At 40.8% G+C, this 15878-nt stretch overlaps 1 protein-coding gene across 2 annotated transcripts in view; it reads right to left on the reverse strand.

Moving 5' to 3' along the window:
• SIM1 (SIM bHLH transcription factor 1) overlaps positions 1–15878 on the reverse strand; it is a 68928-nt gene that overhangs the window by 11558 nt on the left and 41492 nt on the right. For both annotated transcript variants that reach the window (XM_081250750.1, XM_081250749.1), the window contains one exon: positions 15509–15677. In XM_081250750.1, the coding sequence (XP_081106876.1) occupies positions 15509–15677 (169 nt within the window). The remainder of the gene's footprint in view (positions 1–15508; positions 15678–15878) is intronic.

The following is a 15878-nucleotide window of genomic DNA, read 5'->3' on the forward strand; positions in this document are numbered from 1 at the left end:
ATCGGCAGAATAGGAACAGACTACCTGCATTATATGATTACAGGGAAGATCAAATAAATAATATGTATCAAAGTACTCTTTTTTTTTTTTTTTTTTTTTTTTGCGGTACGTGGGCCTCTCACTGTTGTGGCCTCTCCCGTTGCGGAGCACAGGCTCTGGACGCGCAGGCTCAGCGGCCATGGCTCATGGGCCCAGCCGCTCCGCGGCATGTGGGATCTTCCCAGACCGGGGCATGAATCAGTGTCCCCTGCATCGGCAGGCGGACTCTCAACCACTGCGCCACCAGGGAAGCCCCAAAGTACTCTTAAAAATGCAAATGTTACAGATATGTATGTATCATGTAAAGGTCCTTGATTAACGACTTTCACTTTGGTAGACAGGAATAGTTATATCACCATCTTGTAAAAATGATTTTTTTTCCCTAGACTGTACTATCTAGAGCAGGGGTCCCCAACCCCCAGGCCGCGGACCAGTACCAGCCCAAGGCCTGTTAGGAACCAGCCGCACAGCAGGAGGTGAGCGGCGGGCGAGCGAGTGAAGCTTCACCTGCCGCTCCCCATCGCTCCTGTGTGTTACTGCCTGAACCATGCCCCACCCCCAGGCACCCTCCGTCCGCAGAAAAACTGTCTTCCACGAAACCAGTCCCTGGTGCCAAAGAGGTTGGGGACCGCTGATCTAGAGGCCATATTTTCAGTCCCATCCTACAGGCATGCCAGAGATAAAACATGTATGTTAAAGGATAGAGAAATCCACATCTCTTGTGAAGAAAAGGGAACCCTTGTGCACTGTTGGTGGGAATGTAAATTGGTGCAGCTACTATGGAAAACAGTATGGAGGTCCCTTAAAAAATGAAAAATAGAACTACCATATGATCCAGCAATTCCACTCCTGAGTATACATCTGGGAAAAATAAAAACTTTAATTTGAAAAGATACTTGCACCCCAATGTTCATGGCAGCATTATTTACAATAGGCCAAGACATGGAAACAACCCAAGTGCCCATCAACAGATGATCTGTTTAAGATGTGGTGTATATTTACAATGGAATGTTATTCAGTCATAAGAATGAAATATTGCCATTTACAGCAACATGGATGGACCAAGAAAGTATCATATTTTTGTTTTTGTTTTTTTTTTGCGGTACACGGGCCTCTCACTGTTGTGGCCTCTCCCGTTGTGGAGCACAGGCTCCAGACACACAGGCTCAGCGGCCATGGCTCACGGGCCTAGCCGCTCCGCGGCATGTGGGATCTTCCCAGACCGGGGCACGAACCCGTGTCCCCTGCATCGGCAGGCAAACGCTCAACCACTGCGCCACCAGGGAAGCCCCCAAGAAAGTATCATATTAAGTGAAGCAACTCAGACAAATATTATATGATATCACCTGTATATGGAATCTAAAAAATAATGCAAATGAATCTATATACAAAACAGAAACAGACTCACAGACTTAAAAAACAAACTTATGGTTACCAAAGGGAAAGGGGGGGGATAAATTAGGAGTATGGGATTAACAGATATAAACTACTATACATAAAATAGATAAGCAACAAGGATTTACTGTATAGCACAGGGAACTACATTCAAAATCTTATCACAAACTATAATGGAAATAATCTGAAATATATTATATATACATATAACTGAATCACAGTTGCTGTACATCTGAAACCAACACAATGTTGTGAATCAACTATACTTCAATATAAAAATTTTAAAAAAGAAATCAACATCCCAGCTGCAAAAAGAAATCAGGCCACTGGCCAATCACTTAAACATTAGGGCCTTTTCTTCCAAATGCTCTGATTTTCAAAGTTGAACTGCTCTTTGGTACCAATGATTCTTATCACTTAAACTTTGACTAAAAGCCCACAGATCTGTTTTAAGGGTGGAGAGAGAGTGACACTCATGATCGATTAGCTAGCTGGAACCTGTGGTTGGTTCTCCTAGCAATTGTTGATATCTAGACTATTTTCAGGTAAAACAAAATCCCATTTTAGGAGCTATAGAATATCTGCTCTTCTTCCTTTGAAAAGGTAACAACACTTCCTCCTCTGTTTAAAGCTAAGAAACTGAATGATTCGATTCCCTATTTTAATTAGGTTACATCAACAAAGAAAGTTCACTGAAACTAATTTTTGGTTAATTTTGCGGAAACCTCTGTTTCTCTTTCTTAGAAAAGTTGTTACTATTATGAATACTTTGCACTTTAATTTACCCCTATTTCTTATTTAAAGTTTAATTTTCAAAACAGGCTTTCACGTTGGTAAATTTATAAATGAGTCAGGGGACCTCCCTGGCAGTCCAGTGGTTAAGACTCCGCACTTCCACTGCGGGGGGCACGGGTTCCATCCTGGTCAGGGAACTAAGATCCCACATGACGCACGGCCAAAAAAAAAAAAAAAGAGAGTTAGACGAAGGATGCCCTGGTTCTAATAACTATGAAACCAAATGCCACCCACCAAAGGTGGGCTAACGCTGACCGTCAAAGAGCTTGGATGCCTGCCAGAAATGGATGTCAGACGCCAGCCACATCCCCCAGCTCCTCTCTGAGATTCAGGGCTCATGAAAGAATCATTCTTTCTAGAAGAGACTGATACCTCATCCGGTTAAAAGTCTGAGCCATCAGCTGGGGTTTTATATGCACTCAATGGGAACTAGTTATAATAATTCATTCTATGATTCATTCTAATATTTATTGAGTACCTAGTATTTGCAAGACAGTGTGCCAAGTGATGTGAGAAATACAGCCCCACCTTCAAGGTGTTCATATTAGGAGGGGTATAAATAACCCACAGAACATAACATTAAAACAAGTTGAAAAATGGCAAGGGCCTGAATGAAGAAAAAAACAGTACCGTTTAGGAGTTCAAAGAAGGGAGCTATCACTCTCTTTTAACACTGTAGCTGCTTGGGAAGGGAAAATGAACTATGGCTAAGAGGCAATTTACCATATGATTTGCCTATGCTAACTAATGCCCATGACAATAACAATAGCTACCATCATCAAATACTTGCTATGCTCTGGTCACTATACTGAGATCCCACAGACATTATTTTATCTTATCTTAAGACAACATCTTAAAAGTATCATTAATCCCTTTACTGATGCAGCAAATGAAGCTAAAAAAACAAAACAAAACAAAACAAAAAAACCAGAAAACAGAACTGCCCAAGTTCACATGATTAGGAAGTTTAAGAGGAGAGATGCAATTCCAGAGCCCTTACTCCTTCCAGAATCCTGGACTCATCTAGACTTAGGTACCTAGAGAACAAAGACAGCAGTGTCCTACCTCTATGCAGGAATGGATCCCAGGTCCCCAAGCATGTTCTTACAAAGGGGGTTTTCTCCAACCTCTACACTCCAGTAGACCAACACCACACAGCCTCGGTTACGTCCTCATAGCACTGAAGCGTTCTTCCACCACAATTACAACACAGATATTCCCCTTTTGAAAACAGTCATGAGATTCATTCCTGCCTCAAGAGCATGTTCCAGACAGGTGTTCTGCATTCATCTGGATGTGGCGGCAGCAAGCTAACTCAGGAAAAACACCAGATGTTCCAACAATAGATGCTACAGGTATCTATTTTTATTCTGGCAGCTCACTGAGGTTTTGGGTTTTTTTTTTTTTATCATTTTTAGCTGTAAAATATAGAGAGAGACCCTCTTATGGTAAAGTCCTGTTTTCCATGAAAAACTTTCACTCTATCAGGCATGAGCAGCTTTCCTCTTGATTTGTATCTGAACCATGAGAAAAAACATCACAGATGCAGACTGCATTGTACTAAGAACATATGCATGCTTTTAAATCACTTTTATCTTACTTTTTACTAATGTAACCCTGAAACATAAAATATGTCCTTTTTTTTTTCATTCACTGTTATGGGAAGAACAGATGGTAAAAGGGTTAGATTAAAGTAATACAGCATGTCCATTAAAATAACCCCCACTGCTGGGGATGCTTCCCTTGAACAGGAGTCGTGTTTACTGTAAAGAACGGCTTTGGCTTACACACATTGGAAATTGCCGGGGGTCTTCTCAACGATAAACATAAGGGTAAGAGAAAAACTAATGTCAAAATCAAATGCATTTTAAAATGACAATTATGCAAGTTATTTTGCTAAACTGGGAGGCCGACTGAAAACATTTGCCTGTGATACTGTAACTCAACAGCAGTCAAATAATAGATTCCATTTCTAACTTGAAATATTTTACTACCTAGAAATTGTAGGGAAGGAAACCTTCAAGAAAATGCAATTTAAAAGAAAAAAATATCAATCTTGAGTCACATTCCAGAGTCAAGGATGGCTTCACTAGAGGAACTGAGCAATAAATATTTCCATTTACACTGTAAATAATTAGAAAGCAAATACTGACTCAAAATTCAATTATTAAAAATTTTAAATATTTTGGCCATTTCTTCCCTCATTTTAGAAAATGGTATAAATTGTCATCTTCTCAAAATCAATTTTTAAGAATGGTTCACAAGATTTTCACTCATTATTGTTATGATTTGCTCCACTTATAGTATAATCTGTTATTTATTGTGATGTTGTTTTTACCTTTAATCCACATTGTAGTTATTTTTAGCTCAAAGAATATTCTGGTGAGAAATCTTTCATACCTGTAAGTGCCTGATATATTTCATGAAGTAGAAACATGAGAAGTTTTTTAATATGCCTCAAATGTGGTTTGAAATGTCTTAGGGCTTCTCTTAATCCACCCCCACACAGTTACAAAAATGTTCCTGGGATTTGGTTCACTCATTTTTCTCACAGAAAAGTAAGCATAGTCGATATCTCATTGGCTGTCAGGGTGACATGCAGCTGGAAGGGAATCAGCACTCGGAACCAGAGGCCAGTTTTCCTCCAGTGTAACTCTATAAGGACTCTCCTTTAGGGTTCCATATGGAGAGAGCTGTTCCCAACCATGAAATCCACAATCCACATCCTCTTATAAATCCGAAGGTAAAGTCCTAATGGCTGGCAGGCATCTTCATTGCACTGAAGATTTTAAACAGGTAATAAACATTTAATTAGGCCCTTTATGTCCTGGCACACACAGCTGTAAATGATCAAGAATATCTCAACTTGCATAGGTAATACAGAAATGGCTCTAGCCCATTGGATAAATCCTTAGTTTCCAGGACCAGTAGCACTAGTTTTAATGGTAATCTTCTTCCATGATGGGCTTTGAGCATAAGCCAGAACCACATCCATCTTTTCACTGATACTCTGACTCACTCTCTGATTTTTCACATATAAGTGGCAGATTAGATGGGCTTGAATTAGATGGATACAGGTGGTGCCACCTGCTCCAACCCCTTACTGCTGCTTTATTTGGCCTTCCATTGGTTTATTCTGAGTTTGGACAAAGGACGGCTGCCCAAGCTGCTCTTGGCAGTGTCCTAAAACTGGGCCAACAGATTGGCAGACGTATTACCGGCCTTCTGCATACTAAAAGAGGAGATCTATCAGATTTGTAATTTTGTAAAAAGAAATTGAAGCTCAAAGGCCCTCTACTGAGTTAATCAATTTCAAACTGGTGTCTGTAAATGGAAGAGGATGGATCTACCTTCTCATCTTCTAAGCCAAGCACAGTAAAATAATAAGGAAAACTAAAAGAGCATAAGCTATCTATTAAATAATATACATCCAGACCTTGACCTTCCAGGAAAACAATTCAGTGTGCTACAATATGCTTAAAGAAGTTTCCTAAAAATCTGTGAAAGATGGAAGAATTAAAGAAATCTCAATTTCTTTCTTTTTTTTTTTTTTGCGGTACACAGGCCTCTCACTGTTGTGGCCTCTCCCATTGCGGAGCACAGGCTCTGGACGTACAGGCTCAGCGGCCATGGCTCACGGGCCTAGCCGCTGCGTGGCATGTGGGATCTTCCCAGACCGGGGCCCGAACCCGTGTCCCCTGCATCAGCAGGCTGACTCTCAACCACTGCGCCACCAGGGAAGCCCAAGAAATCTCAATTTCTTAGACAAAGATATCCAAATCCAACTTCCTTAACACTACAAAGTTCCCATTATGAGTGGGTCAGATCCCACCAAGCACTGTCAAATAAGGCATTGCTCTCTTTAATTTCACTATTTAGTTTTAATAAAATTTGATTTTATAGGTTTTGTTAAAATAAATTTCCCCAGGCACATTTTGATGGTGGATTCAGCCATTCCCCCCTTCTCTTCTGTTCAGCTGCAGAGCAGAATCACAAATTCCAGCCTTCATTTCCATTAAGCCAGAAGCAGAGGCGTTCCATCTGATTTAGCACAGCTGCTTCGCCCACTGCTCAGTGTCGTTTTGGACACTAACTCTCCACTAGATCCAAACCATCCTACATTATGAAACAGAGATGTGTTTAACATGAATTATGCCTTATAGCTAGGGATCTTGGGGGGATGAGAGGTGGGCTGCAGCTGTGCTTTGGTGGGTGGGTAGGATTTAAGAAGCTCAACAGGAAAGGTGTCCTTAGGGCGAGTACACAGCTAGAATGGAGAATTGATGTGGTGGGGCTAGAGGTGGCTGGAAGAGGCAAAGACGTAGCCTGGGCCGATTGTGGGGATCAGACTTCATATTATAACCAACACTGAGCCACTGTAGATTTTTAAGTAGGGCTTGGGGTGGGAGGTCCACGATGTAAATGATATTTCAGGAAGCTTACTCTGGCAGGAATGCTCAGAGACTGAAAGGACAATAAGGAGGGATGAAGCAGTCTAAATGTGATGTCCTGTTCTGAAGAGCCTGGAACAGGACAAAGACAGGGGGGATCAGGTAGAGGAGGAGCTAAGGGTCAAGACACACCATGAAGGAACATTACCCTCACAAGGCCTTTTGTGTTCAAAGGTCAAAAACCAAACCAGGGGCTTCCCTGGTGGCGCAGTGGTTGAGAGTCCGCCTGCCAATGCAGGGGACACGGGTTCGAGCCCTGGTCTGAGAAGATCCCACATGCCGCGGAGCAACTGGGCCCGTGAGCCACAACTACTGAGCCTGCGTGTCTGGAGCTTGTGCTCTGCAACAAGAGAGGCCACGACAGTGAGAGGCCGGCGCACTGTGATGAAGAGTGGCCCCCGCTTGCCACAACTAGAGAAAGCCCTGGCACAGAAACGAAGACCCAACACAGCCAAAAAAAAAAAAAAAAAAAAAAAAAACCAAACCAACTAAACAAAGAAACCAAAAATTTAAGACTTTTCCCTTTGTTATGGAAGAAATCTATCCCTCCTAGATATAAAGGTATAGCACCGAAAATGCACATAGATTATTAAAAGAATAAGACAGTGATCTAGAAAGTGTCTACTGATCATGGAAGTGGGCCCTGGAACTAGGGCTGAGCCCATAAACAAAGACAGGTTCCTGAGATGGAAGACAGAGCCAAATGGCATTTCTTGTACAGACACTCAGGTCAGGGCAATTATCTTGTACCCAAAACACACACGTACACACACAGAGCTAATATCGGTTGTCACCTCTCTCCATTGTTGCAATGGAGATCACAGTGGAGACATGGAGACTAGAAAGCCCACTTCAGGACAGGATGTGGACAGTTCTCTTCCCTAGAATGTGAGCCAGAGAGTGCTCATTCAAAGTTTTACTCTTGAAAGAGCCTCTAGCTTCTACCACATTTAATTCCCCCTCAGCAGGTAGGTGTTTGATTTGTACTGCAAGATTTTGCATTTGTGAAACCATCCTTAGGTTGTTTTTCTTGTGTATCTTTTGCCTCTTTACATAGGTTATAAATTCCATAGTAGCAGAATATTTTCCCTACTTGGAGTTTTTATGTCTCTATAGGCAACCAGCTAAGTATCTGCATAATTTTTTAATGTATTTACTTATCCATTCATTCATTTCATTAACATTTAGTGAGTGAATATGTGGAGGACACCATACTAGATGCTGGGGCAAGGTTGGGGGTGGGTATGAAATAGACATGGTTAACTATTTTCAAAGATATTATAGTCCAAGAGAGGAGATCTGACATATCTAGAAGGCAGTAGAAGATACATTATTATAAATGGAGGCACAAAGGGGAAATATAACTCAGTTATATTTCATGAAAGAGGCAGTATTCAATCCAGGCCTTAGAAGATAGTCAGAATTTTGAAAAATAGAGGCAATGCAGGCAGAAGTAAATGCATAAGCACAAGCATGGAAGCAGGAAAGGACAAGGTGTTCAGCAAATAGTGAGCAGAGAAGTCTGGCCAGATCAGGGGGCACAGGTAATTTAGGACCCAATTATAGGTGACCTTGAGTGACAGCTAGGACTGTGGCAAGTCTCCAAACACTGATCAGTGGTCTTTTAAGGTCAATCTGAGAAGCAGGGAAGACTGGAGAGGAAAATTTTCCAAAGTGGAGAGAAAATTAAGATGCGCTGCACTCCTCCAGAGTGAGGGAGTTCCTGGGACACAGGCAATGGGAGAAGAAGGGTAAATGGGTGAGGTGGGGAAAGCACAGCTAGAGATGGAGCATGAGTCTGGTCCTTGAGGGGGCACCCAAGGGGTTCAGGGCTTTATTAACTGCCAACCTGCAGCTCACTGCAAACCTTGCAAATAGGAATAAATTTGAACTTGCTGGAAACTCCCCATGGCATGAAGGTCTCTAAGCTTAGAGGCTATTGGTTCTCTCACAGTCAGCCCCCAACTCCCTCCTTCAGTTCGCTGCTGGAAGGACAGGTGAGCCCCCAACACACACCACCATAGCTACACCACTGCCAACACACGCCTTTATCACATACATACTATGCTGTGTTTAAATTATCCGTTTCCATTTTTATCTCCCCCACTGAATCTGTAAGCCTCTGGGGAAAGGGTTGTATACCCAGGTCATCTCATCTCTCCTCTGTTTCTTTATCCACCTATCTTATCAACTTCACCTTGGTGGGCTTATCCATCAATTCATTTACCCACTCACTCAGTATGTCCTAAGGGCTTTTGGGTGCCCAAGGCAATCTTGTTATCAAAGGTAACATCTCCTGTCCTCAAGGCTCTTAAAGTCCCCATTTACTGCCTCCACATTTTCTTTCTTTCATCTTATAATTTTTGCAAAGTCTCATTCATGCCACTTTTTTTTCATCTTTTTCTTCTCATTGGTCTTTTCTTATTCAATGAAGTCCTGCTGCCTAACATATAAATCTAATGTGACTAAACACAGCCACCGGTTTATTTCAATTTGTGTGAGATTTGTCATCATTGGATTCTTGCTATTGGGAATGCATTTTACACAACACGTATCATTATATATCGTATGTTTTAGTAAACACCAACGAAACAGTGTTGTTTGCGATATCTGCCTCCTTGAGTAAACTATTTAGCAAGAAAGTTTATCATCTTTTGGTCCTATTTCGAATCCCATATACCTAGTTATCTACCATAAATAGTTACCTTACTTTTACCAATATTTATACTATCGTGCTCCCAAGCAATATGAAGGACAAAGAAGTTCCCTGTAACAGCAAGTAGACTGTCCTAGAAACAACCACTTTTGCCCGGCCCCATTGTTGTTTCCTTCCATCTCATCACCCATTCTATCCATCACACCTCTTAAAATGTCACCTTTCTCTACAGACTCACTTAATCGGACCATTCCTTTACCTTGCACATCCCCTCAGCAAATTTGTGTGTGCTTTTTAGCAGACTTCACTGACCTATTTCAAACAAGGCCCCAGGCTCCTCCTGAAACCCATGTGTCTGAGTGAAGAGAGAGAAGCAGGGTAGTGGAAGGTAAATTTGGGGGTATAAGGAGGCTGATTAATGGGGAGTCTGCCCCTCTCCCAACCACGTGCCAGGGAATGAAAAGGCAGCTGCAGGGGCCTGGAGGTCCCATGACCAACCACATCTTACAATTCCTCTCTAAAATGTTGGTCTTGCCTCCCCAGTGAGACCATGGACATGGTTCCTTAAGGGCCCACCTTTAGCATTTTAGTGCACATAATTAATATTTAACTAAATGCAAGAGTTGGTAAAAACCAAAGTACAAATCTGTAACACAGAGGTCTCACCTTACTGAGTGAAGTGCTTTCTAAAATAATACTTAGAGGTTTATTTATGAAGACAATCTAAAAAGACAATAAGGGTCCACTTTAATAATCTCCTGATATTTCTATAGAAGAGAAGATATCTGAAGTTTAGACATGGCCAGAAAATATAAACAAGCCTGTAGTGTAAGAATTTCAGAGAAGATAACCTCTTTTTTTTTTTTTTTTTGCATGATGCATTAAAGTTTTTGTCGTTGTTAATGGTCAAGGATTACATGTTTTCATGTAACATAAAACATGAAATGAAGGACATCTATCCTGGTAGAGATAAAATTACTATGTGTAAGGGAAAACTACACTTGAGAAATTCTTGGTCCTTCTTTTCTCTGTAGCCTAAAAAGTCAGCATAGCAGTCACTGATGTATTTTTTTTTTGAGGCCAGAAAGAACCTTTGCAGGGAGAGAGTTTCTACCTTCACCAAAAGGAAACCAGATTGCTGGCAGTGAAAATTAAGAGGGTTCTGTGGGATTATTTAAGGTAACAGATGTGAAGTTAAACCTGCAAGTGTTACAGTGTATCTGTAACAAGAGATTAAATATTTTCAGGTTTCAGAAGCATACATGGTTTTATGCATGCACTGTTATTACAGAATCATAGTGTATTGCTTATAGTGCTTATAGTGCTTATATAGTGTATTGCTTATTACTGACTAGGGAAAAAGCAAGAGGAGGGCAGAATGATGCAATAAAACCAGAGGGCACGCACTGTCTCTAATAAACGTAACAACTATAAACATGCCAAGAGGAGAAGTTTAAAAGGAAACTGGAATCAGGAGGCAGTTTATTCATGATTGACATGGCTAACCTATGGCAGGATAACTTCCAACTGTATTAGAGTAGCCATGACTAGTTCCATAAAAATAGGAGAAAAAGACTCTAGCAATTGCTGCTAACAATTGCTAGAGATAAGATCTGAAAAATAAATTCTATAAGCTCAATATTTCTAATTCAACAGAACCGTGAAAAAAATAAGTTGCTATTTTCATGAATATAAACCCAATAACAATAAAATACAACTGTCATAGTGGTAAGATAACTCTACAGCAGCACAGTAGCTAGCTGCAGAATCTTTGGAAGTTATCTATAATATTTCTTACAACAATTTTTCCAAAACCATTCAAAACAATTCTATTTTGACCTCTCTTGTCCTGAGTAATACATAGAGGTACAAAGGTGATTCAGTCTTTCATTAAGTGACTATAATATAATCAAGTTATTCCCAAGGGCATCTCATACCAGGAGGGGACCTGAAAGTTCATCTACTACTGCAGACAAACTTGGTGGTGGCAGTGCATTACAATTTGTGCATGTCTCACGTCTTCAAATAAGGGTGCCTAGATAATTCCAAAAAGCAATGTTGCTGTTTGCCATGCTTCGAACGTCTGTTAGAAATTTCTAGATATGCCTAATACATAATAGAGCAAAGAGCCTAATAAATAATATTAATAGAATCATTAAATCACCATTTCATAACTAATAAAAGGCACAAGATGTTACCGTATGAGCTCAATTTTGCTCTGGAAATGGCCTCTTGAAAAATCTGAGGAGAATTTGCATGCTAAAAACATGTAAACATGAAAATAAAAAAAATTAAAAGATTTTCTCTTTATTTTTGAGAAGAGGCAAAAGCATTTAAAATTAAATACCATGCAAAGCTTGACCATTCAGTGAATAAAAATGTATTTATTATGGGTCTGTTAAAATATAAAGGGAAATTCAGTGTAAGTGTGGCATTAACTAAAAAATGTAAGCTTTAAAATATAATTTCAAGGGGGCTTCCCTGGTGGCGCAGTGGTTGGGAGTCCGCCTGTCGATGCAGGGGACACGGGTTCGTGCCCCGGTCCGGGAAGATCCCACATGTCGTGGAGCGGCTAGGCCCGTGAGCCATGGCCGCTGAGCCTGCGTGTCCGGAGCCTGTGCTCCGCAACAGGAGAGGCCACAACAGTGAGAGGCCTGCGTACCACAAAAAATATATATATATATATAATTTCAAAATAAATCTATAACGATCAAAATACATCTATGATGAGAAGAACAAGCAGCCAAGGATAAAAATAATTTGATTCATCCTTCCTCTACAATGCTTTTTACTTCAGCTGAGAACTTTAGCTCAGACCTTCCTAGACTCACATCAAGACTACTAAACCGAGATCTCAAGTAGTCTGCCTTGCTTCCGCCACCTTAATGCTCTCATTTCCTGTTCAAAACCTTTACTGGTTTTCCACACAGCAAAATCTAAACTCCTTGGCCTAGTAGATATTGGCACTAATCAAGGAATGCTTCCAAACATATAACCCCTTGGCCTTATCCACAGGGACCTACCCTACCCCACTTCACCCACAGGCCCAGTCACACTAACAGTGTGTTCCTACATCTCTTCAGAATCTTGGTCTTTCTGAAGTGTCTTCTCCTTTCCCTTATGTGCATATACCTGAATTCTACCCTCAAAGCCAGGTCAACACCCTCCCCAGTCATCCAGGCTGACACCACTCCTAAAGCCTTTTGTATACATCATCTTCTATACACTCCTTATCCTAGTATATAACTTATCATTCCAACTGTACTGCAATACTTAAGGGCATTTCTTACACCATTTCTTTATATTCTAGCACCTTCTACCCAACACCTACCCTCCACCCTCATTCATCACAATGGCCAGTGTAGCATCTTTCTGATGTAGGCACTCAGCTAGCATTTACTGAGTCTAAGACACATAAGAGCAATGATGCAAGAAAACTGAAGAATAAGTACTCCTTAATAATATAAGGGCGGGACTTCCCTGGTGGCGCAGTGGTTAAGAATCCGCCTGCCAATGAGGGGGACACGGGTTCGAGCCCTGGTCTGGAGGATCCCACATGCCGCGGAGCAACTAAGCCCGTGCGCCACAACTACTGAGCCTGCACTCTAGAGCCCGCGAGCCACAACTACTGAGCCCGTGTGCCACAACTACTGAAGCCCGTGCGCCTAGAGCCCATGCTCCACAACAAGAGAAGCCACCGCAATGAGAAGCCCACGCACCGCAACGAAGAGTAGCCCCCGCTCACCACAACTAGAGAAAGTCCGCGTGCAGCAACGAAGACCCAATGCAGCCAAAAAAATAAATAAATTTTAAAAATAATAAAAAAATAATAATATAAGGGCAATTTGGACCAAATAAGACTTTTGAGAAGCTAAATTATTTTTTTTCTTTAAAATTTCTGAGGATTTAGAATCCAAGATGGTGGTACTGAGTTGTTTTCTTCCAGCAGAAACAGATGAGTTTGCCCTGGATGTCACGCTTTTCCCCTGTGTCCCCAGAGGACCCTCTGCTCACCCCCTGACCCCTTTTCACTGCAAAGACTGTTCCTTTTTCTGTCTACACAAGTGGTTCCTCAAAAGCAAAGACTGTGTTCCATTTCTGATTTCTACATATTAGTAGCCCATGTACGAGAAACTCAGTCAATGATTGACCTAGCACCATGATTATCTATAGCAAACATAATTAAAGTATAACCTTTACTAGGCACATAAATGTTAAGTGAACTTAATTCATGACTGAGATTTCAATGAGACATAGGACCAAAGTTCTAAGGATTACATTTATATAAGTATTAATCACAAAAATGAACACAAAAAAGTCAAGAGAAACCCTATGTTGATATATGTGTGTGCATGTGACTGATTTTTATAGATACATCATAGAATATTTCTAGAAGAAACCACCATTTTGGAGAGGGAAAAGGAGGAGACGGTGGGTGATTTTCTACTTTCCACTCTTCTGTATTGCTTTTTTTAAAACTATGAAACATGTACAACTTTCAAATTAACTCCTCCCCACATAAACACAAGGAGCAGTCTAATGTCAGTTAAAACATTTTTTAAAAAATGTGTAGGTAGTCTACAATTAGAGTAAACTAAAGAAATTTTAGACTTAAGAGCTGAGCATGAAAGAAAACATAGGCAATGAGGTTTTGCAAGTCCAGTGGGGAGATTTTGTTTTTGTGGCTTAATTTCTATATAATAATGGACAAACTCCTTCTTAACTTAGTATTTCCTAATTTAAATTCTTCTTTCAACTAAGTGTCCAGCACTCCTATCCATATAAGGATAGAATTACCCAAAGGAGTAATTCATTCTTTCAAGTACTAAAAAGAGACAGTAAAACTCTTTTCCCAAGGTACAAGATAGTAATAAGAAAAGCTGCTCAGATATTCAATAAAAAGAAGCAACTCCTCCATGGTGACTTGAACTAAAATGCACTTTATAAGTAACGTGCTCAGTCCTCATAACAGAAGGGGTACATTGAAAAATGTCCAGACATCACACATCTACTCCCCTCCCTTTTGTCAGGGTAAAGAAATCTGGTCTCTGTGGCACCAGACATCAGTCCCTTAGGGCCCATGATCTTCTCACCTTCGCACACCAAGCTGCTAAAATAATCTAGCAAATAGTAGCTTCTTAGTGACCATTAGTTCAATGAATGACATTTCCTCAAGCAGTACCCACTTGTAGAAGTCAACAGAATAATATAGCTCTAATAAGTAAGAAAATAATAGTTTCTGGACCCACTGGTTTGCCATTTTTACTTTAAAAAATATATTTAGAAACATAAATGATAAAGACCACCTTGATGAAATGCCTCCGAGTTCAGTTTGGTTTTATACTAGCTCAGGAATCATCTCCTGAGTTACTCTAATGAACTGCAGGAATTTGGATGTGGCACCCTTAAAGGTGGAGGTGGTCACAGGGTATGGAGAGTGGGAAATCCTCAGTTCTGTCCCACTTCCTTCAGGCCAGGAAAGAGTTGTCCCTACACCTTGACACAGACAAGTTTCTATATCTCAGTGGCTAATGAAGAAAGACATTCTTTTTTTCCTTCTGATCATTAGGACTCATCTTTGTACCTTGCAGTGTTTCTGGAATACTTCCTCTGGGTCTCATCAGCTCATCACCTTGCAAAGATGAGAAGAGGGTTGCTTTTTCTACCATTCCTGCCATCTGGAAGACCCTCTTTGTTTCATTCCTCCCCATAAATAGTCCATCTGTGCTCAAATCTCATGGTGAAATGTATCCTTGATCTTTTGCCTCCACCTCTTAATTTATCCTTTGACTTCAGTTCCTGTCCTAAGATTCAATTTTCTACATCAAGCTCTTGTTTTCCATATTTTTCTATGCTGGCTACTTCTTTCTGGTTAATCAGTGTAGAGGAAAAAATTTAGGACCAATCTCCTTGAAATAAAGTTATGGTTCTGACTGCCACTAAGCCTCTCACAACCTTCGTATAAAAGCAGTAAACCACAAGATCACTTCAAATTTTTACTAGCACAGTTATTTTAAAGGAAGAAGATATTTTTAGAAAGCTTTCCAGATTTATAGAAGTTTTAAATGTACTAAAGCCAGGTAATTAATTCCAAACAGCTTCAATACTTGCTCTACTGTGAGACCAAACCAAGTCACAAAAACAGGAAGTTGCCAAATGGCCGTGCACCTACCTGAGGATATGGGGAAGTCCTGGACTTGGACTTTGAGCTGGAGAGTCTGGACTTGGCCCCCTTTCTGCTGTCAGTCATGGCAGGAGTGGAGCTGCCTGCATAGGAGAAGGCTGGTTTGGAGGCTGAGATCTGATCCAGGGAGAGCTGCAGCCCTTTGTATTCCGTGTCTCTGCAGGGTGGGAAGACACAGCCCTTAATCGGCCACCACAGGAAATGGATACACATGTTCTCTTACCAGAAATGACAGCCATTCATATTCAAAAAGGAAGCAAGAAAAAGTTAACCATGTAACTGGTTTCCACAAACACCTTGATTATTTTAGAAGTGCCTAACATTTAACTAATGCCTCTGAATGTAGCTGCCCCAGGTT

The sequence above is a fragment of the Mesoplodon bidens genome (genome assembly GCF_964165515.1).
Source record: "Mesoplodon bidens genome assembly, chromosome: 12".
In the NCBI taxonomy this organism is placed as follows: Eukaryota; Metazoa; Chordata; class Mammalia; order Artiodactyla; family Ziphiidae; genus Mesoplodon; species Mesoplodon bidens.